Source organism: Cicer arietinum, chromosome 8 (genome assembly GCF_000331145.2).
Source record: "Cicer arietinum cultivar CDC Frontier isolate Library 1 chromosome 8, Cicar.CDCFrontier_v2.0, whole genome shotgun sequence".
NCBI lineage: Eukaryota > Viridiplantae > Streptophyta > Magnoliopsida > Fabales > Fabaceae > Cicer > Cicer arietinum.
In genome coordinates, this window is record NC_021167.2 from 12,853,654 (window position 1) to 12,878,563 (window position 24,910).

The 24,910-nt window shown below is 30.5% G+C and overlaps 1 protein-coding gene and 1 pseudogene across 1 annotated transcript; one reads left to right on the top strand and one right to left on the bottom strand.

Moving 5' to 3' along the window:
- Positions 1-717: 717 nt before the first annotated feature.
- UGT88E9 (UDP-glycosyltransferase 1) lies at positions 718-2,322 on the bottom strand. The gene has a single exon (XM_004515350.4). It carries the CDS (start codon positions 2,266-2,268, stop codon positions 838-840), a length of 1,431 nt encoding a protein of 476 aa, XP_004515407.1. The 5' UTR covers positions 2,269-2,322; the 3' UTR covers positions 718-837.
- A 4,247-nt stretch (positions 2,323-6,569) lies between these two features.
- On the top strand, positions 6,570-8,401 carry LOC101488961 (protein FAR1-RELATED SEQUENCE 5-like; annotated as a pseudogene).
- Positions 8,402-24,910: the final 16,509 nt, after the last annotated feature.

A 24,910-nucleotide genomic window follows, 5' to 3' on the forward strand; every position in this document is an offset into this window, starting at 1 on the left:
GCACCAACATTCCCTCCTTTGCAACTTTTACTAAATTTAGGGATAGAATAAACTTTTTTGTTCCAATGTTCAGACATAAATAAATAATCTGTCCCAAAATCATGACGAAACATTAAATCCGTCTCAAACTAGAGACAAAATGTCAATTTCATCTCACCAAAACAAATAGTTTTATAATAAAATATTTATGACAAAAAATGGTTGCAAACTCCGTCGCATATAAATTATTTTGTGACAGAAAATAAATTCACCCGAAAATTTCATTTTTTCTTATAATGTTATTTTAAGAATATGAAAATACAAAAAAAAAAAAAAAACTAATTGTACGTTACCTAAATAAAAGTACTTAATCACTTTTAGCGTTGTCAAAGTAATAAAAAAAAAAGTAACTGTATATTTTAAAAACATGCTTCATAGGAATAAAAAGTATTGAACAATAAGAAAATAAAAAAAATTAAATATAATTGGAAGAAAAATGGCCTTGTGTTGGAATCTACTATGTTTGATACAATGGATCTGCTAGCATGTCTTCTAGAATTTGGTGTTCTTCCCCATATTGATTGGATCAATGATATACTGTAAACATGTGTGCCAGGATTGCATGTGTGTCTTCTTGTTTTTTATCTTAGATTTGTATTGGATATGGTGCTGTAACATAAATTACAAAAATCATATTTTTTTTTAACATTCAAATTACTCTTATGGTAAATTATTACATTCAAAATCAATTTTATCAAAACTTCATTTAACATAAGACACAATACACTTGTGATAAAAACCCACTTCTAAATATCACAAACTTTTCTAAACTTAATCTAATAACTAATTTTAATTTTTTCAACGAAAAAGAAAAGGAGAATTTGGAGATAAATTATTCCAAGAATCATGCTCCTTCCATGAATCTCCTAATTTTTTCAAATCAACAAGAGAAGATCCACCACCTCCTATTGCCTCCTTAGCACTTATTTTCATCTTCAAAATCTTTTCTCTAATCTCTTTTCCTTTATCCGATTCCATCAGCTCCATAACTCGCTCCGCCAACTCAGTCCCATTTACAAACCCATCTTCCGACTCGTTCAGTTTCAAAGCAATTTTCAATTCTTGGACCAAAATTAGCCTATTCAGCTTTTGCTCTGCATAAAGTGGCCACGTAATCATTGGAACTCCTTCACAAATAGCCTCTAAAATTGAGTTCCATCCACAGTGAGTAACGAACCCACCAATCGAATCATGATTCAATATCGTTCTTTGTGGGGCCCAGTTCCTCACCACCATTCCCTTCTCCTTTGTCCTCTCCAAAAATCCTTCCGGCAACAACTCGTTCAAACTCAACTCATCTAAATCCAACTCGCTCCTAACAATCCACAAGAATCTTTGCTTGCTTTTCTCCAATCCAAGTGCTATCTCATTCAATTGAGCCTTAGAAAATCTCCCCATGCTTCCAAAGCTCAACAACACAACGCTTTGACTCGGCTGCGAGTCGAGCCAACTCATACAAATATTTTCATCTTCATACAAAGACGAAAGCACAGGTCCGATGCAAAAAATCATTGGAGTGATTCCTTCAGGAACACACAACCCATCTCTCAATGCTTTAATAGCTTTTCTTTCAAGTTCATCAAAAGTGTTAACAATAATTCCATCACTTTCCCTCAACGATTTAGCAGATTCAAGCAAGATATGATAACTTTGACTCGACGGATCCTTAGCTTCATTTGGGTAGTCATCAACGGATAACCTCGGTAACCCGGGGAGATCAATAGGTGTGTGAATGTCAAAATCCTTAATTGGTTTAGTGGATTTTTGATGAAAAGTTGGAAAGTGAAGAAAAAGTGATAGAAGAGAAGCTCCTGAGGTGTAGTAAAAATAAGTGGGAATTTCAAGTGTGTTTGTAACTTGTGAAGCACTAAAGTTGAGAAAATCCAAAATAACTGCTTTGAGGTTTGTGGTTTTGGAGATTGATTGAAGAATATGGTGAACATAGTGGTTGCTACGAGGGGAGAGTTCAAGGGTGTATAAGTGAGGTGGAAGTGTTAAAGTGATTGAAATGGAAGGAATAAAGTGAAAGTTTATGGAAGGAAATTTGTTAGAGGTAGAGGCTATGTATTGAGTGGTGGAATCATTATTATTTTTGTTGTTGGGTGGTGTTAGGATGAGAATTTTGATGGAAAATGAAGGGTGATGGGTTAGAATGAGTTTTCCTAATTCAACCATAGACATTAAGTGTCCACTCCCATAAGCAGGGTAAAGTACTATAGTGTCTTTCATGATTGTGAATATATGGAATAATGTTTTTGTTAATTTTGAAAGTAATTAAGTGAGTATGTGTATTTATAGACAGATTGTGCCCTATGGTGCTACCATTGCACACAATATATATGCTAACTTACTCCTTCTGCATTTTATTTTTGAAAGCGACTTCTTAATCCTTCAAAAGTCAATTATTATAAACAAAATAATTGAATTTAAAATGGAGACAATACATTCAATCTAATAATATTGATATTTATCACTTAAGTTATTACTTAAAGATGTTATTGATTTACCTTTGATTATAATAGTTATCTACTCACAATATTAAAAAATTGATTTAAATGTATTTTTAGAATAATAATTTTAAATATACATAGAATATATTTTTAAATAATCAATTTAAATGTATTTTAGAATAATAATCTTAAATAAACGATTTCTATATAGATTTAGTTTTTTTTCTTCTTGTATTTTGTCTGTGAATGTATTGTCTAGACACGACGTTGTTTTGTTCTACATTTTAATGCAGCGTTATTTGATTTTCTATCTTGTTATAGTGTTTGTTTGATTAAGATTGACATATTTTATATTTTTTAGACAATTTGTATTTTATACTATTATTCTAGAAATTGTGAGTTTGTTCTAATATTTATTTTTTTACTTTAATAATTTTAAATTTATATTATTCTCGATCAAATTATTCTACTAACTTAAATTAATAAAATATTATTTTAAAATATAAAAAGGTTGTATACTATAAAAATAGAGATAATTTTATTATAAATTTTAATACACTAATTTAAATTATTTTTTTTTAAAGTTGAGTGCACCTAATAATTCTACTTAATATTTCAATTAAGAAGCGGACAAAAAAATATGAGACGGTTAATTGTAGTAGACTTGTAACATTTCTTTTAATTTAGTCTTTATTATATTATTATTTTAATTCAGTCCATCATAAATTAAAAATGATTGTGACATATCACTGAATTTGTCTTTTATGCCATTTATTTATCAATTAGTGTTTAGTGCGCTGGTTTTCTGAGGAAAATAATTCTAAATTATGGCAACATGCCAAATAAGAAATTCACATGATTATAGTAGCCAATAAGGATAGGCTGCTTTTGGATCCCAAAAGTTTTTTATTTTTAGGTAAGGGATCGAAAGTTACAGAATTTTCTAGGTTGCAAACAGTTGAATTTTGAGATAATCGAATTTCATTTTTTTTCAATAGTTCACAAAGGTCCAGAAAGCTCGAGATTTAATCAAATCCTAGTATAACTACATAATTTGACATTACACGTTCTAGGGAGGTACCAATTTGGCGCCACTAACCATCAACACAATTTATGAGAAAATCACACATATATTATAAATGGAACATAATAAAGAAACAAGAAAAATAAGTTGATTATGGGACGCTACAAATTATCTTAAACGAGAGTTAGTAGAACTATCATCATAATTAGCCGAGCATAGCTTCATATTTGTAGTCCAAAATTTATAGCTATTAGTATTAACTTTGTCCATAAATACCAATACTTGTCATATTTTAGACACACCAAATCAATCAAATAAACTTTTTTATGATGTCCTTATCTTTTATCAATTTATTTTACTTTATATATTTATAGTTTAGTAGTTTAAACATCTACGTCGTACTTAAATTTTTTTGGATTAATTTAAAATTGATCTCTAATGATACATATTTAACAGTATTTAAAATTAGATACGCATTTGAGATACATAAACAACATTTGAATTCTCATTAGGAGTCAATTAGTTTAATAATACAATATTTAACGATGAAATATTAAATTTCAAGTATAAAATTAACAAGGGGCTATACAATTCAACTTGATACAATTTGCACATAAAACAAATTATAGTAGAAATTTTAAGACAAATAGTTACATGATGATAATATGAAACTCAATTTATTAATAATTTATTAATGACAAATTTTTAGCATTTGAGTTTTATAGTTAACCACATATTCTACATTAGAATTTAAGAGATTATAAGTTTTCATTTAATAATTCAGAATCAGAATTTCCTATAACAAATAAAAATTCTCAAAAGAGTTTTATAAACAAAATAACCTTACATAGAAGAGTATGATGATTAGACAAAAATATTTATCATGATATGTGTGAAATTAAATACCTAATATTTAAAAGTATATGAATTGTATACAAGATTAATTAATAGTCCACTCAATACTCAAGTGTTACGATTAAAGTCACATGCCCTTTAAAAATAATTACGTTACACAACAAAAATATATGAGACTATTTTATGTACCATCATCGAGGATATAAGAAAAATAGTCATAAGTTTTCATAAATAAAATATGACAATATTATCCTTAATATAAGTCTTCAAAACAAATAATCAGTTTTAGTTAATTGACTTGTACGATTCTCCCATAATAGGGAGTGATAGTTGAATTATCAATATAAGAGATTTTATTATTTTTCATTTTTTTTAAATATTTAAATAGTTATTCAACTATAATCTTTATCACACATTAATCATACCAAGTCACATCGATAGAATATAGTTATCACTTACATAATAATATATATATATATATATATATATATATATATATATATATTATTACAATTCAAAAAATGATTTAAAATAAATATTAAATTGTATAAAATAGAGATAAATTACTAAATGTCTTTAAAGAGTATTTCTTATCTATTGTCATCCCACATAAGAAATATAAAAACATCCAAATATTATGTCATAGAAAATTCTAATACTTAGAGGGAAGTCGAACCATAATTGACATAATCATAAAATCACAAGTACAATGAACAATTATAAACAAATTTTATTAACAATAATAGACTAATAGGGTGTGATTATTATTAGTATAATATTAATTTATAGGCTAAATTATATCTGTGGTCCTTTAACTTAATTTCAGGTAACGTTTTAGTCATTTATCTTTTTTTTTCTTCCCGATTTAGTTCTTTATTCCTAAAAATATCAAATAAAGTATGAAAATATGAGTTTATTTGAAGATTTGCGTTACGAATTTGATGAAATTTGTATTATATTGAAAAATATAATTAATTTTATGAGTTTTGATTGAAATTTTTTTTGAATTTTTGTATAAAAAAGGATATTATTGTTGAAATTTTAAAACATAAAATATCAAATTGTCACTTAAAATTAAAATAAAGGACCAAGTCGGGAAAAAAAAAAGATAAATGACTAAAACGTTACCTAAAATTAAGTTAAGGGACCACAAATGTAATTTAGCCTAATTTATAATTACAATAAATTTCATTAATTAACTCGTACAAAAATTGTCAAAGCATACTCTCATCAATATCGTACAAATTTAATAATGATTATGCTTAATAAAATATGTTAAATTAATATTATGCATAAACTATATTTAACGAGTTCAAATCTCCTCCATTTCCTAACTTCCATTTCTTGCCAAGTTTACTTTTTAGATGAGCGACACGTGACAACTAAAATTTCAATGGTTGAGATTTTATCAAACACTAAAAATCAGTTTTAATTAATTAAAATAAAAACATGAAAATACAGTAGAAAAACAAAACCCCTTTTCATTCCTCCCTTCATCGTCCTCCTGTCGCACGTTCACCTTTCGTCCTCGTGTCGCTCGCCTATATGTCTCTTCGTCGTATCGGCGTCGCTCCACTGCAACACCACCACACCGTCGCTCCATTGCAATACTGTCGTATCGCTGCAACACTCCGCACTGCTACATCACTGACGCACCGTTGCAGCACCGCCGCTCCACTACAACATTACTACAGGTCTTTGTTCAAATAATTTCTTCTTTTTTGATCTTACAAACTCTTGTTAATTTTGTCAAATCTTTTACAACCTTGTTATCATGTCTTTTTTATTTTGCCAAATCTTTTACAAGTTCTTGCTAATGTTTTCAAAGACAATATCGTCATTGCCATGAAAATAGAAAGGAATTTTGATTCAATCAAATTGGTTTTGTACTAGAATTGATCAATTTGATTATGTATTGGAATTTCGTCGCCTCTCTATCTCTGTCATGCCGGCGTCACTCCACCGCAGCACCGCCACACCGTTGCAGCACCGCCGCTCCACTGCAACATATCTACAGGTGTTTGTTCAAATAATCTTTTCTCTTTTGATCTTACAAGTCTTTGTTGTCGATTTTGTCAAATCTTTTACTATCTTTTTATCGTGTCTTTTTTATTTCTATAGTTATTCTCTTGTGGTTCTCATTACAACAACATGTTTACATAATAATATTAACAGGATAACTCCATTCATTCTTAGATAACATGAATCCATCATCAAATCTACTAGTTGACTGTGTAGATAAATGGGAGAACAATATCCATGACAAAATTGTACCAGAAAGTAATGACAATAGTCAACCACACATGGAAATGAAGTTTGAATCTGAGGCGACGACTTACAAATTTTATAATGAATACAGTAAAATAATTGGATTTGGTATTCGTCGAGAATATGCAAATAAAAGCAAAAAAGACGAGATTTAGACTTCAAGAAGATTCACATGCTTCAAAGAGGGTATTCGAGGTGTTGACAAATGAGGTCACTCGGTAGGGGAGCATAAAGCAGAAACTAGAACATGATGTAAAGCACGTATGATTATTTCACTTGATCGGAAAATTGGGAAATATAAAGTTGTTTGTATGCTCAACATAACCACCCTTTTCAGTCGCCAGAGTATGTTCATATGATGTGTTCTCATCGACACATATTTGAGGCACAAGCATCACAAATCGTATTGGCAGATGAGTCTGGATTGAGACCAAAAGATTTTCATGAATATATGTCCAAGCAAGTCGGTGGAATAAAGACTGTTGGTTTTACAAGACAAGACCTTAAGAATTATCTTCGATTCAAAAGGAAGCAATCACTAAAGTATGGTGACGTGGGTGCATTATTAATGTATTTTCAAACAAGAAAGTGAAAATCCCTCGTTCTTTTATGAATTTCAAATGGATATTGATGAACAAATAACAAATATATTTTGGGTAGATGCGCAAATGATAAACGATTATGAGTACTATGGAGATGTCATCACTTTTGACACTACATACAAGACAAATAAGGATTATCGACCATTGGGAGTTTTTGTTGGACATAATAATCACATGCAAACAATCATTTTTGGGGCTGCATTGCTATATGATGAAACTATTCCTTCTTTTCAGTGGCTATTTGAAACTTTTCTCAAAAGCAATGGGTGGAGAAAAGCCAAAAACCATTCAAACAGATCAAGATGCTACAATGGCTAAGGCTATTTCTTTAGTTGTGCCATAAATATTTCATGGATTGTGCACTTGGCATATAAGAAAAATGCTTTAAGGTATTAAATCATCTATATCAAAAGAGATCACAATTTTTCTTAGAGTTTGAAGCATGCATAGATCTACACGAAGAAGAGGCTCAATTTTTGAATGCATGGAATTCTTTACTTGTTGAGCATAATGTTTCGAAAGGTTCGTGGCTACATATGATTTTTCAATTGAAGGAAAAATGAGCATGGGCTTATGTTTGGAAAACATTCACTGCATGTATGAGATCTACTCAATTAAGTGAGAGCTTTAATGCTGACTTGAAAAACCATTTGAAATCAGATTTAAATTTAGTACAATTTTTTACACACTTTAAAAGGTTGTAAATGGAAAATGAAACAATAAGTTAGAAGCTGATTTTGCGTCAAGACATAAACTACCTTATGTTCAATCACTTAATGTTAGTTTGAACAATCTTGTGTTATGCAATACAAAACTCAGAAATATCATAGTTAAAGGAATATTAATTTCAAAATTCAATTACAATTGTTAACATAAATTGTGCAATACAATTGTCTACATAAATTGTGCAATATAAAATTCAAGTTTCTATACTAGTTCAATCCTCTAGTGAAGCCTATTTTCTCAAATTTGGAGACAAAATAAGCAAGATCAACTTCTGTGAGCCAAGAGGGCAAGGTGTCAAGGGTGTTTGGATCGTTTAATTATGCTCCTAAATGTGGTGGTGAATCGTGTTCTGACAATCTGTTGTAACAGTTTATAATTTTTCTTTCTGTTAGTTTTGTAAAGCTGGTAAAGTATATCATGTACTCGCCATTTCTTAATATATAAAGATTAATTCTCTCGAAGCTCTAATTCTTTATTCAAATGAAGGTTCTATGCAGCCATATACCATTGAGTGCAGATTTCAAATGTAGAGGATCTTCACTGTAAAAAACTACGTGCTTTATATGTATAGAACAAATATGATTGATTTGGCAATTGAAACACTAATTGCAAATGGTCCTGTTTGAGAATATAGATTATTATGTATGTTATTGACAAAAGACATTAGTCCATAGCCGTTTGAGTTTTCCGAGTTGTTATGATATTGTTCTTGTCACACAAATAAAAAATAATTGAGATTTTCAGAACTACCATTATAATAACTTCTCACTTCATTTCACAAACTTAACCATATCTTTTAAACCAAAATGATTTCTTGTGAATGAAACTGTGACATTTCAGAAATTTTCAATTTGGTTTGTTAACTACTGATCATAATTTGATTAGATTTTTTTTGGTGCGGTTTGGTCTTTAATTTATTTCAAATTGATTGAATCAAAATGCCATCAAATTGGTTGAAACAAAGAACCTGTAAAAAAATGATAAGGTGTTTGAATCAAAATTGCTATAGGCGTTTGAATAAAAAATGATAAGGTGTTTGAACCGTCGTTCCGCTGCAACATTACTACATGTGTTTGAATCAAAATTGCTTGAATATACCCTTTCAAATTTTCCATATCTTGCGGTGATGGAATGGACTTGGCTTTGAAAACGTTACCATTAGAAGCAAAAAGGTAGGTCGTGCCAGTGAAAACGAGACAACGAGAACAAAGACCTATAGTAATGTTGCAGTGGAGCGGCGTTGCTGCAACAATGATGTAGCGGTGCGACGGTGGTGTAGTGGTGCGATGTGTTGCAGTAGTACGACAGTATTGCAGTGGAGCAGCGGTGTAGTGGTGTTGTAGTGGAGCGACGCCGACACGACGAAGAGACATAGAGGCGAGCGGTAGTGGAGCGGCAGTGCTGGAACAATGATGTAGCGGTGCAGAGTGTTCCAGCGATACGACAATATTGCAAGAGCAGCGGTGCAGTGGTGCTGCAGTGGAGCGACGCATGCACGACGAAGAGACATAGAGGCGAGCAACACGAGGACAAAAGGTAAACGTGCAATGGGAGGGGCGACGAAGGGAAGAGGAAAAAGGGGTTTTGTTTTTCTATTGTGTTTTCATGTTTTTATTTTAATTAATTAATACTGATTTTTAGTATTTAATAAAATCTCAACCATTGAAATGTTAGTTGTCACGTGTCACTCATCTAAAAAGCAAACTTGACAAGAAATAGAACTAGAAAATGGAGGAGATCTGAACTCAAGATTTCACTTTTATATACATAATTGTGCATTTATAATAAAAGGATGAGTAAATATTATAAACAAATTTTTTCATAAATTCAATTACATGATAAATTATAAGAGGTTGAATAATTAAATTACCACTAATTTTAGAGAGTGTGACATTCATTCTTATACATAGAGTCATGAAATTTGATTACTTTAGAATCTCCGAGATATTTTACGGAGTTATCTCAAACGGTTCATAAATAAAAAAGATATTGTTATATGAAAAAACAAGACACTAATTATAAGTTGACAGAAATAATACAATACAAAGATGATGTAATTTTAGGTTTCCTTAAGAATTTCTCAAAAGAAATTATCTTTAATTATATTTCACAACTGAGCATAAAATAACTATAAAGCAACATTGAATTTATTAATATTTGATGTCATCATAAAAAAAAATTGAAAACGCCTTTAAGAAAACATTAGAGTGTTACAAGTAGAAGAGGGTTTTTTTTTTTTTTTTTTTTACAAAGAATATTATATGATCAAATCTTGAGAATAAATTTGTCTTCAAATTCGTTTGGCATGATTTCAAAAATTAAAATATCAAATTGATTGATTATGAAATAAAAGTAATTTCCTTAATGATATATTAATTAAGAGAGTGTGTAAATCATCTCATTTATCAACTATAATTTTTTATAAAAAAAAAAACAATTAATATTTGTCAGATGGGTTAAAACTTAAGATTTACATAATAAAAATGATCATAAACGACGGTAAAAAGAACACAATTAAGAGAACAAGATTGAACGATAATCTACTTTCATTGCGGTATAGATTTAGAACATACAAATAAATAGTTAAACAATTTGAGAGCAACACACTATATTAGATTTATCATTATCTTTCTTTCTTAATCATTTTTTTTTTTTTATCTATTTGAAATAGTTAAATGCAAGTTTATTTTAAGTCATCAAGTATTTGTTCATGGTACAGTAAATTTAGTCTTTTTGTGTGCATTGAGACTTTTGACAGAAAGAAAAAGCGATAAGATTTAGATTTTTATAGTCAAATAATCTAGTAACTAGATTTACACATATTAAATATAGAGAAGTGAGAAATCTCAAATTCGAATACGAGTCTTTGCATATCAATGTTAATACAACTACCAAATGAGTTTTACTTACGAGACATACACCTCTAGTTTAAAATATAAACAAAAATAATATTTAAAAAATTATTTTATTTAGTTAAAAATTAAAATCAGATACATAAACTATTGAAATACTCTTTTGTTTATATTTTATCCCATAATAGTAAAGATTTACTACTACGATCTTAAATATAAGTCAAAATTGAGTTAAAAAATATTGATATATAGTTTAAAATTTAAATTAATTACATAAATTTTCTTTGATCTACTTTAGGTAGACCCATTGTCAGAAAAGGCAAAATAAATTCAAAAGAGTTTGAACTTATTAAAAGGCAAAAGTGTGTGAGCAGAAATTTGTGGATAATTAAGGCAGCGCGAGTTCAACTTATGATTGAATATCAACTCTTATTGAAGGCAAAGTTAAAGGGAGCTTAAATAACTTTTATAATCATTAATTATAAGTCTTTATTTAACTTTTTTTTAAAACTTAAAATAATATTTATTTTATAAAGTTTTATATGTATTAATAACCTTTTTACATAAATATTTTTAATCAATCTAATATTGATAAATGTAACTTTTTTTTATGATATCAATAATTATAAGGATAAATATGTCAAAATAATGTATCATTTTTGACAAATTTATTACTTAAACTATTTTCCATTAATATGCATAAATTTTGTTGAGCTGTCATATAATAAGGAACTAAAGAAGTACACCATCCGTTCCATAATACTCTAATTTTTAAAAATAATTTGTCTCAAAAGAACTGCCACTCTTAGTTTTTATTATAATTTTTTATTTTATTTTTTTTTCTAATTATACTCTCAAATTAATACCATGTACATCCCTTCGTATTAATCATTATTCTACTTTTGCATTATCAGAATTCAAATACATTATTTTTTAGTAAAGGTATTTTAGTAAAATTAATATTTTCTCTTTTATTTATATATTTTTTAATTTATATTAAATAATCAAATACGTAAATTATCTTAAAATAGAAGATATCTGTTAAAAAACTAAAAGTAAAAATATAATTTTAAAAATAATACATTAAACATCTTAAAGTTTTTAAAAGTGATTTTTTTAATAAAAAACTTTTTTTATTTTTTTATTTGATTCCTTAACAAAGTACTCTCAAATTTAAAGACGGTTAAGAAGACATATCTAATTAATTTAAAGTCAAAAAATGTACAAGTGTAACATATTGCTGATTAACAAACTTTTTGTAATGATAGACATAATGTTCCACAACAAGGTCAACCGTGCATGCTTTTTTATTTTTCATTTTCTGGCAAGTGGCCACCGGCCACACCAAACTGACAATTTTGTCAAAGACATTAAATCAACTAGATTTAGAAACAGCAAAATTTGTAAAATAAAAGCAATAATTTGTTTTTAAATAATTTAAAGTAATGTAGCATGATTGTAAATTTAATTTCCAATTATTTTAGAGGAACCGTCTTTTTCACTTAAATTTGAAATTGGAGTTGAAGTAATATACACGATTCTGCATACTTAAAGATTCCTTAGAATTTATTGTTCTATATTCTTGAGAAGGCCAAAATGAATTCAAACCATCATCTAATTTGACACATATTCTCCCAAATAACATTTAGGTAAGTGTCGTCTAACTTCTCGTGGAGTCGAAATATTATAAGTCGATATACTCCGACCAATCATCGCACCTTGTAATGATGTCAAAAAAATACATAGTATATTATCTCTATAAAAAAACTAGGCTAGCAATCAATCGCGTGTGTGCATTAACATGACAATGCATTTTACAATAATAATGCAATGCAATTACTTACGAGCTATGACATTCTTTGTTGTTAGTATAACCTTGTGTTTACTTTACAAATATATATGTATTTATTTATCAAAACATAACCTCTGTAAGGCGTCAAACCGGTCATAGGTCGTAACTACATTGATTATCATTACACCTTTGTCGTTTACAATTATCAAACCAAACAAATAGAACCTCAATAAAGATTGACATGTCATGCTCTCAAGCTTAACCATTTCAAAATATTTTTAACTATTTTCTCACTAATACACAAAAACTATTATCTTATCGAGATCATCTAACCTTTAGTGATAACAAATCATACCAACAATATACATATTACAATCGACGTAAAATAACACTATCACATATTATCACTATAAAAAAATTGATTTTTAGTGACTAGACAATGTTTATCACTAAATATCACATGATATAGGTCAAAGTCAAAAATACTTTGAGTGACATTCAGATCCACCGTCAACTTTAAGGGAGTGTTTTGCTTTATTTTGAAAATTGTCCCTATATGTTTATGATTGCTACCTACTATGATGACTGTCACTAAAAACTAGATAAATATAAATAAAGAATTGATCTCTTCCTACGATATTATCTGTAATTAAAACTTATTATTATTTATTAAATTATGATTTAAATATGTCTCTGATCTTTGCAATTATAAATTTTTATTTATTTATTTTGGTCCTCTTAAGTTTTTTTGTTTGGTTTACATCCTAACAAATATAGTTTCATTTTAAATTTATTCTTACATCCAACTTCTATTATAAAACATGCAATAGCAAACCTTAAATATTTGATTATAGAGATTATTACGTTATAAAAGATTATAATTAAATTAAATTGAGATTTATTTTTAGGTTGAAAAAAGTTATATTTTAATTTTTTGTAATAGAAGGTTGATGAAAGAACTATTTTAAAATGAAACTATATTTGCAGGGATATGAACCAAACAAAAAAACTTACAAGGACCAAAATTAAAAAATATTATAATTGTAAGGACCAAATATATATTTAAACCTTAAATTAAATTTATTTTATCTCACTACTTATTTTAATTCTAAATTATTAATATTGGTAAATTAAATTTAAATTTCTAATTTATTTTTCTTAACTAATTCTATTGAAACTTACAATAAAATATAATATAATTTTACTAATTTCATTAAATATATTAAATATATGTTTCTTGCATTACTAGCATTTTAATTATAACTAACCTAAATATCATATCTTTATGGCAATATTAAAATGAAATTATTATGATATAAATTTCATTGACATATATTTTTCCATTGCTTTGGATCATAAAATCTTTGCATAGGTGATATAATAGTTAATTTTTCAGAACTACTTTCTCTAACTAATACCAATATTTTTACCTATCAAACTTTTATACAAAAATAATATAAATCTAAATAAAAGTCATCTAATTGTTACAATAATATGAGCTTGTATGTGCTTAATAGAGGCTGACCTTTAATGTGTAGAAATTATTGGATAATTCTATTTTTTCAAAAGAAATTAATAGTTAGGAACGAACCTACCACATATTATTTAGGCACATCCAATTAGAAAGTGGCACAATTTCCTTCCACAACCAAATATATGCTTTTTGTTTTTTGCAATTCTTTCCGACTTACCTTCTACCATTTACGTCTAGTAGTTGTCAACGACTATACGTGTAGTATTTATAATTTGAAAGGTATAATTATATTTTTAGTAGTACAGTCAAATTGTGTATTTGAGTATCTTTTTGATAGATGACATATAGTCATGTAAGTGTGACAGAAAAAAAATATTATGCACAATTTATTTATTGAGTATATGAAAACTAAATCCTTAAAAATTAAAGGGGTGTGAGTCTCATCTAAAGAGACACGGGGAAGTAAATACAATTTTCTTTAATTTATACTAAGATTATTTAGGACAGATTCTGAACATAATTCTTACCATGTGACAGCCTCTAAGCAATTTTGCTCTAAGAGTAATTCTTGAAATGACAATTTTCAAAATTTTTGAAACTTTCGAACAATTCAAAACTTTTGAAATAGGAAAATTTTGAAATTTTCCAGATTGGGAAACTTTCGAAATTTTCTAAATTTTTGAAATGTAATCCTTATTTCGTAAATTTGAAACTTCCAAAAATATTAATTCTGAAACTTATTATAAATGATTAAAAAGGTAAAATTGTATTTTCATGTGTCTTGGGGTTTCAGGTCCAGCGATTAGGGTGCATGGTAGATTTCTCCAAATCGATGTAGTATGAGAGGATTCTACCCTGCACCTCCACACCTAAACTTGCCACTGCCACACCCTCAATCAATGTAAAAATATAATTTTGCCCTTTTAACTATCTATAAAAACTTCAACTTTTAACTTCTCATTTTTTCACATATCTTTTGAAACTTTAGAAAAATTACTTTAACCTTCGAAATCAAACACTCGAAAATTTCAAAGTTCCGAAACATAATTTTTTTCAGAATATTCGAAAGTTTCGAAATGACAATTTCTAAAATTTTCAAAACTTTCAAAATAGAAATTCCAAAATTTTCGAAACTTTTGAACAATTCAAAACTTTCGAAATAGAAAAATTGAAAGACTTTCCATATTTGGAAACTTTGAAAAATTTATAGATTTTAAAACTTTCGAAACTTTCCAAATTTGGAAACTTTCAAAACTTTCTAAATTTTCAAAAGGTAATCATTCTTTCAAATATTTGACACTTCCGAGACTATCAATTTTGAAACTTATTATAAATGGTTATAATGGTAAAATTATATTTTCATGTGTATTTGGAGATGGCAGGTACAGTTGTAGGCTGCAGAATATAATCCTCCTAATTTTATCCTCTTTTTGTAGGTTTGTTATAGGCTATTTAATTGATCACACCATAATTTCCTTCCTTTCTCTCGTTGGGCCTTTGGAGCCCTTGTTTTTTCATTTTATTTTATTTAGTTCATTTATTGTCAAAAATTATATTGGACTTTTTAAGAGTGGTTTGCTTCTTTCAAACATTAAAACGATATTTTTTGGAAAATTTTACCTGTAATTCTGCATTTATATTTTTACCTCCACATTTTATATAAACTATCAATTTTATCAACTTTTATAATAAAAAAATAATTGTCCTATCTCCACTATCTTTAATTGTATTCTAAAAAACTTAAGGTTTGAGTTTTTCAAAATACAAATACATGTGTTCCAAAAAAATTAAAAATATAGTTTTAGTTTTTTAGAATAAGTTTGTATTTAAAAAAATTCAAACTTGAAGTTTTCTAGAAAATGTCACAAACTACTTTACAATGATTATATTTTGATTTTTTATTTTTTTGTGTAGCAAGAAACATTTCAAAAATTTTCGATTTTTCAATTTCTTCAGTTTTTGTTTTGTTTTTTTGAAAAAAATAATTGTATTAGAAAAAACTTGAAATTAAGTTTTTCGAAACTAAAATGTGTTCTAAAAAATTGAAAATATAAATATTTGGAAGGCTATGTACCCATTATTATTATTATGGGTTGTGTCACTACGCCAGAAATGACATTTAACAGCGCCCATTTTACAGCGCTTTCTAAACACAAGCGCTGTTGTAATTATATTTTAAAAATAACGGAACCTATTACAGCGCTTTTTATGTAAAGCGCTGTAAAACAAGCGCTGTAGTAGGTCATATAACGTTTGCGCATCACGTTATAAGGATTTTACAGCGCTTGTCAAAAAAGCGCTGTAAACGGAAGCGCTTTCGTAAATGTGTTACAGCGCTTTTTTCACAAGCGCTGTAAAACACATGCGCTTTCATTGAATTTAACTACCTATTACAGCGCTTTTTTCACAAGCGCTGTAAAACACATCCGCTTTCATTGAATTTAACTACTTATTACAGCGCTTTTTTCACAAGCGCTGTAAAACACATGCGCTTTCATTGAATTTAACTACCTATTATAGCGCTTTTTTCACAAGCGCTGTAAAACACATGCGCTTTCATTGAATTTAACTACCTATTACAGCGCTTTTTTCACAAGCGCTGTAAAACACATGCGCTTTCATTGAATTTAACTACCTATTACAGCGCTTTTTTCACAAGCGCTGTAAAACACATGCGCTTTCATTGAATTTAACTACCTATTACAGCGCTTTTTTCACAAGCGCTGTAAAACACATCCGCTTTCATTGAATTTAACTACTTATTACAGCGCTTTTTTCACAAGCGCTGTAAAATACATCTTTCAAATAATTATATACGTTGGAAACCCTCATATCCTCTACATCTTTCAAATAATTATATACGTTGCGAACCCTAATATCCTCTACGTACTGTGCGGCCATCTACGTTGTCTAAGGTATTTTTTACACATGATCTGTTATGTTTTGAAATTGTCAAAAATTGTCAAAAACTCATACCACATGATCTGTTCTGTTTTGAAATTGTCAAAAATTGTCAAAAACTCATACCACATGATCTGTTCTGTTTTGAAATTTTTAGTTGATATTGGTTTCTTTTTGAAACTTGTTGATATGTTTTGAAAGCTTATTATTTTTGTTACTGCATTTATATAGGTGGTATAATATGGATAGGAAATGGATTTCAGCCAATCGATTGTCAAAAGAGTATGAAATTGGAGTGAAGGAGTTTGTTGAGTTTGCAGTGAAGAATGCAAAAGATCCAAATAGAGTAGTTTGTCCTTGTTTAAAATGTTGTTTTGGAAAACGTGTTAGAGAAGATGAATTAGAAGGACATCTAGTATGTAATGGAATTGATCAAAGCTACACATGTTGGATAAGACATGGTGAGAAAAAAAAAGGAAACATTAATTTTGAGAATAGTTCTACATATGCTTCAACTGATTTCGATACAGATACATATGAGCCGGACCGAGTTGATGAGATTGCAAAAGCAGTTGAAGAAGATCTTCGAGATTGTCCTAAAATGTTTGAAAGTTTGTTGAGTGATGCAGAGAAAGAATTATATAATGGTTGTACTAAATTCACAAGACTGTCAGCGATATTAAAGTTGTACAACTTAAAAGCGAGTAATGGATGGTCTGATAAAAGCTTTACAGAATTATTAACACTCATAAAAGATATGTTGCCAGATGATAATGAACTTCCCAGTCGAACCTACGAGGCTAAACGGATTTTGTGTTCTATTGGAATGAGTTACGAAAGGATTCATGCGTGTCCTAACGATTGCATTTTATTTCGAAACGAATATGAACTACTTAAGGCGTGTCCGAAATGCAATGTCTCTCGATATAAGAAGAAAGAATCTACTCCAGCAAAAGTCGTGTGGTATTTTCCTATAATACCAAGATTTAGGCGCATGTATCGCAGTGAAGAAGATTCAAAACACTTGACATGGCATGCAGATGAAAGAATTAGAGATGGAATGTTTCGACACCCTGCAGATTCCCCACAATGGGCAAAAATTGATCACGAGTATCCTGAATTCGGGATAGAGTCAAGAAATCTAAGACTTGCACTTTCTACTGATGGAATGAATCCACATGGTCTTCAAAGCATCTCACATAGCACGTGGCCTGTGATTTTGGTAATATATAACCTACCTCCATGGTTATGTATGAAGCGTAAGTTTATGATGTTGTCTCTGTTAATTTCTGGACCCAAACAACCGGGGAATGATATCGACGTATACTTGACTCCTCTAATCGAAAATTTAAAAAGTATGTGGGAGACAGGTGTGGAAGTTTATGATGGGTATAAGAAAGAATGTTTCAATTTGAGGGCTATGTTGTTCGGCACAATTAATGATTTTCCAGCATATGGTAATTTATCAGGATATAGCATTAAAGGTCAGTGTGCATGTCCTATATGTGAAGAGAGTACAAATTGGATGCGGTTGAAACATTGTAAGAAGAATGTGTTTCTTGGACATCGTAGATTTTTACCTTATAGTCATCAGTATCGTGGGTGGAGAAATGCATTCAATGGAAAATCAGAGGAAGGTAAAGCTCCTTTAGCACCGACTGGATATCAAATACTTGAAAAAGTACAAGGTTTGACCAATAAATTTGGCAAACCTTTTGCGGGAGAGCTGGTGAAAACTGGGTGGAAGAAAAAGTCAATTTTCTTTGAATTGCCATATTGGAAGTCATTGTATGTAAGACATTTCCTCGATGTGATGCATATTGAGAAAAATGTATTTGAAAGTGTTATTGGTACGTTACTCAATGTTCCAGGAAAGTCTAAAGATGGCGTCAATGCAAGATTGGACTTGGTCGATATGGGAATAAGAAATGAACTGGCTCCAGTAAAGAAAGGAAATCGCACATATCTACCTCCAGCCGCTCATACTCTATCTAGAAAGGAAAAAATTGTTTTATGTAAATTTCTACACGAAGTTAAAGTTCCAGAAGGATACTCTTCGAACATTAAAAATTTGGTTTGTATGAAAGACCTCAAGTTAAAAGGTTTGAAGACCCATGATTGTCATATTATAATGGAGCATTTGCTACCAATAGGTATACGTTCCATTTTACCTGAAAAAGTTCGACTAGCCTTAACTAGATTATGTTTCTTCTTCAGGGAAATTTGTAGTAAAGTGATCGACCCTCAGAAATTACCGACATTGCAGAGGGAAATTGTTGTTACTTTGTGTGAGCTTGAAATGTATTTCCCACCATCGTTTTTTGATATAATGGTTCACCTTACTGTTCATCTGGTTAAGGAGACACAACTTTGTGGGCCAGCTTATATGAGATGGATGTATCCGATAGAACGATATATGAAAATATTAAAAGGGTACGTAAAAAGTAGAAGTCGACCAGAAGGTTGTATTGCTGAACGATACATTGTTGAAGAGGCTGCTGAATTTTGTACTGAATATCTGTCCAATGTTGAATCCATAGGGCTTCCCATGTCTCGTCATTCGGGAAGACTATCAGGAGAAGGGATAACTGGAAGGAGACTACTGACTATATCAAGGACAGAATGGGAGCAGGCACAATTGTATGTTCTGCACAATGATGATGAGGTTCAACCGTATGTTACAATACACATTGATCAGTTATCTCGTTTGAACATGAATAGGAATCAAAATTGGATAACTCGAGAGCACAATCGAAGTTTTGTAACATGGTTAAAAAATCACATAATGTCAAAATTTGATATAGACCCCGGATCAATTTCAAATAGATTGAGGTGGCTAGCAAATGGTCCGAGCTTACATGTCTTTTCTTACACTGGTTATGTTATTAACGGCTACACATTTTATACCAAAGAACAAGATGATCAGACCACTATGCAAAATAGTGGAGTCACTCTCGTAGCTGAAGCGATGCATGTCTCAAGTGCAAAAGACAAAAACCCAATATATGCAAATCTATCATATTTTGGGGTTATCGAGCGCATATGGGAGTTAGACTACACAATGTTTCGTGTTCCCATATTTGGTTGCAAGTGGGTCGATAATAATAATGGCGTTCGGATTGATGAGTCAGGATTCTTGCTTGTCGATTTTAATAGGGTGGGATACAAAGACGAGCCTTTTATTTTAGCGTCGCAAGCTCAACAAGTGTTTTATGTCACTGATCCTTCTAATGATAAATGGTCTGTTGTCCTATCGACCAATAAAATAAGTGATGATAACAATAATGATGAAGATGTTGGTAATGATCTTTTATTTGCAACATCACAACAACCACATGAAATTGATTCAACTGATGATGGTTTATATCTTAGAGATGATCATGATGAGGGAATTTGGATTAATCCATCGTTTCGTATTGTAAATGGACAAACAAATGTGAATGTCACCAGGAAAAGAAGAAGGGCATCTTAATGTATATATATGTTTAATTGTTTTATATAAGCTATGCATGTAATCTGAACTGTGTTATTGTAAATATGCATGTAATCTGAATTGAGTGTTTTATACTAAGTTCTGATTAATTTATTTTCTGATTAATTTATTTTCTGCTTATATTTAGCTTGATTTGAGTGTTTTATACCAAGTTCATGTAACAATGAGTGTTTTATATTTAGCTTGATTTACATGAACTGAACTGAATATAAATTAGTAATTTACATGAACTGAACTGAACTGAATAGAGAGATTCTCTTTTGCTCAGTGCATATATATATATAGATTCTTCAGAATACTCATTTCTAATAATTCATCATCTCCTAAAGTATTGTGATAAAGACAATGATAACAATATTTTTAATCCAATAAACAATGATAAAAATGTTTTTAATGTCATCCCAACCCAAATAAACCAAACACAAAAATAAAATAAAGAGACATTTTACAGCGCTTATCTTAAAAAGCGCTGTAAAAGATCCTTTTAAAAATAAAATAATGAGTGTTTTATACCTTTTACAGCGCTTTTCACACAAAGCGCTGTAAACGACTCTTTTGAAAGTGAGTAAAAAAGACATTTTACAGCGCTTATTTGACAAAGCGCTGTAAAAAAGCTTTAAAAATAATATTCATCAGACACCTAATTTCTTCAAACACCTTGTACGCATCATGGGAATCCAAAAAACATCAGACACAAACCCATTTCTTCAAACACCTTGTACGCATCATGGGAATCCAAAAAACATCAGACACAAACCCATTTCTTCAAACACCTTGTACGCATCATGGGAATCCCCAAAAACACCAGACACAAACCCATTTTTCGCAACATGGCAATGATCCTGAATACCAATTAAGTTTCGATTTAAGAAGGAAAGAGAATGTAAAGAGATAAAAAGGGTGTTGAGGTGGAGATTGAATTGTGAAAGAGTAAGCTTTGATGTTTGTGAAGAAGATGCATAAAAGGAGAAGAGTTTGGTGAAGAGGAAGGGATTTTTGTGGTGACCAGTTACTACTATGTGGGTTTTGCATGCATGTTGAGCTTGTTTAAAAAATAACATAACATAACAAAACACAAAAACAATAAGGCCTTTTACAGCGCTTATTTGGAAAAAGCGCTGTAAAAGAGCCTTTTAAAATTAACATAAAGAGACATTTTAGAGCGCTTATGTGGAAAAGCGCTGTAAAAGGCTTTAAAAAACATTCATATAACATAATAACACACGGAGGTCTTTTACAGCGCTTATTTGGGAAAAGCGCTGTAAAAGAGCCTCTTAAAATTAACATAAAGAGACATTTTAGAGCGCTTATGTGTAAAAGCGCTGTAAAAGGCATTCAAATAACATAATAACACACGGAGGTCTTTTACAGCGCTTATTTGAAAAAAGCGCTGTAAAAGAGCCTTTTAAAAATTTAACTAAAGAAGCCTTTTAGAGCGCTTATGTGTGAAAGCGCTGTAAAAGGCATTCATATAACATAATAACACACGGAGGTCTTTTACAGCGCTTATTTGAAAAAAGCGCTGTAAAAGAGCCTTTTAAAAATTTAACTAAAGAAGCCTTTTAGAGCGCTTATGTGTGAAAGCGCTGTAAAAGGCATTCATATAACATAATAACACACGGAGGTCTTTTACAGCGCTTATTTGAAAAAAGCGCTGTAAAAGGCATTCAAATAACATAATAACACACGGAGGTCTTTTACAGCGCTTATTTGAAAAAAGCGCTGTAAAAGGCATTCAAATAACATAATAACACACGGAGGTCTTTTACAGCGCTTATTTGAAAAAAGCGCTGTAAAAGAGCCTTTTAAAAATTTAACTAAAGAAGCCTTTTAGAGCGCTTTACAAAATAAGCGCTGTAAAAGGCTTATAAAAAGCGCTGTAAAAGTGTTACGTATATATAACAGTTACCTCTTCAGTTTCCTCTTCATTACGTAACCTTCATCTCAACCTTCATTTCTTCTCTTCTTTTGCAAACCCTATCATCCCGTCCTTTACGAACCTTATTTCCACGATCATCTCCTTCATTTCGAACCTTATTTCCATCCAAGATCATCTCTCCCATTTCACACAATATATTTTCATTGAAATACGTAACCCTCATTACGTATTTCTTCAAACCGTATTTCTGTGAACCATATTTCTGTGAACTTTCTGCAAACCCTCTTTTCTTTGCATTTCGTCTTTCTTCGAACCATCATTATTCAGGTATTGATGTTATTAAATTTTTGTAATCATTAGAATGCATGTTGAGCTTTTTTAAGATATACTGATACATGTTGAGTTTGTTTATAATAATGCATGATCCATGTTGAGCTTGTTGATGTTATACTAAAGTGCATGTTGAACTTGTTGTAGTTAAATGGATACAAACAAAGATTTAGAAGTTCAAAATGAAGAAGTTGGCACCTCTAAGACTTACGAAAAAGAAGTCAAACGTGGTGCAACTATCATGCAAAGGGTGATTAAAGCACGGAGCAGTGGCATTAAATTTGAGGTATACTATATATACTCTGTTTGCTGTGTGTTTTTTTATCTTTTTTTAGGGTTTAGGGCATGTACTTACTATATGAGTTTATTAGGTTGGCTGGAACGAGAGTGGTCAGCCAGTTGACCCCAACAGCTCCATGTTTGTAAGCTACATTGGGGCTGTTGTTCGTCAAAATGTCCCAATAACAATAGACAACTGGAGAGATAAGGCGTTGAAGGATGCCAAAGATATCATCTGGAATGACATTCAAGTAAATATTTTGATCTACTCTTTTGTCATTTATAATTTTTTTTCTGTAAAATACATTACTTATAATTGTTTTCATTGCAGACCACTTTTGTTCTTGATGAGGAACGAAAGTCATATGTTTTGAGAGTTGCTGGGAAAATCCATCGTGGATTTAGATCCCATCTCTCAAATTTCTATCTAAAAGATAGAGAAGGAAACACAAATGCTGAACCTCCAAAGATATATCAACATTATATATCAAAGGATGAATGGAGTGCATTTGTTTCCAAACGTTCTGACCCGGCGTTTGTCGTAAGTGATTAATTTATTAGCATTTGTGTTTTATTATTCATATTCGTAGCGTATTTTAAATTTTTACACAATTGCTATTTTTTTTTTATATAGAATATTAGTAAGGCAAATCGCGAACGGGCAAGCAACCCAAAACACCCATACAAGAAATCACGTATGGGATATGCACGCCTTGAACAAAAAATTGTAAGTAATTAAACATCACTTGTAATTTGTATTATAAACTATAGTGTGTAACTAATTTGTATTATTTTGTTTATGATTTTAACGAATAGAGAAAAGACACCCAAGCCGATCAACCCTTGGGTCGTCATATCTTATGGAAGGAAGCGCGTGTTAACAAAGAAGGAGTGGTTGATAATGAAAATGTCAAGAAAGTTGTAGAACTTTGTGTAAGTATATTATCACTTTAATATTTTTTAATATTGTATTTTAAAAATGCTATTGAACTTATCTTTTTAATGTTACATGTATTTTAGGAAACTATTGAACAAAGTTCTGAAACTCAAGAGGGCAACAAGGATACGTGCAGGGACATTCTTGGGAAAGTGTTTAATGTCCCTGAGTATTCCGGTCGAGTGAGGGGGAAAGGATTTGGCGTAACTCCCAAAAGCTTTTTTCCTCAAGAGAAGCGCCAAAAACCTTCCAACGAGGAAGTATTAGAGAAGCTCAGAATCTTATCGGAGCAAGTGGCACTCTTGGTGAATACGAATAAAGACAAGCAACTTCCGGTTCAGCTCCAACCTGAAATACAAATGGAGAGTGAAACCGGGAGTTGCAACGTCGGTTTGAAGAGTATTCCCGAGGTAATTAATTACTTACTACTTACTTGCTTATGTAATTACTTATGTATTAAACAAACTTATATATTAACTGTACTTATGTTTTAACTATTGATGTAGGGTGTCACTACATGTGTCCTATACTTGTCCTCGCCGACTCAACGGAAGGTGGGAAAAGGAATATTGCACAATACTTCGGGAGAAGTATTGCACAATATTCCGATCCCCGCGGGCCATGTCAAAGTATCGCCTACGGTTGCTTTCGAACCAACTGCACCGTTGCCCATACCGGACAACGATGGAGATATGAAGTTCTTAAGCGACGCTATTGGCAGTTACGTGGCATGGCCCACACACCTTGTTGCCCTCGAAAAAAAGATTCCCAAGGACAAATCAGTTACATCTCCCGAAAAGGTTTGTCACATTTATTGCCTAAGGTTTTTTATTTTTTCAGATTCAATAAACTAACATTTTACCTCATTTTTGTAGGTCCAAATAAATAAACCACCCCTACAGCCAAAAAAAGGCAGCAGACCTCAAAAATTGGAGGTTAATAGGGCTGCCAAACTACAAAGGCTGGAGGGTAATAAAGCTGCAAAACTTGCAGCAACAAAAAATCTGGA

Bases quoted from the DNA above. Each gene is read 5' to 3' on its own strand.
- UGT88E9 (XM_004515350.4), bottom strand. From the start codon at position 2,268: ATGAAAGACACTATAGTACTTTACCCTGCTTATGGGAGTGGACACTTA.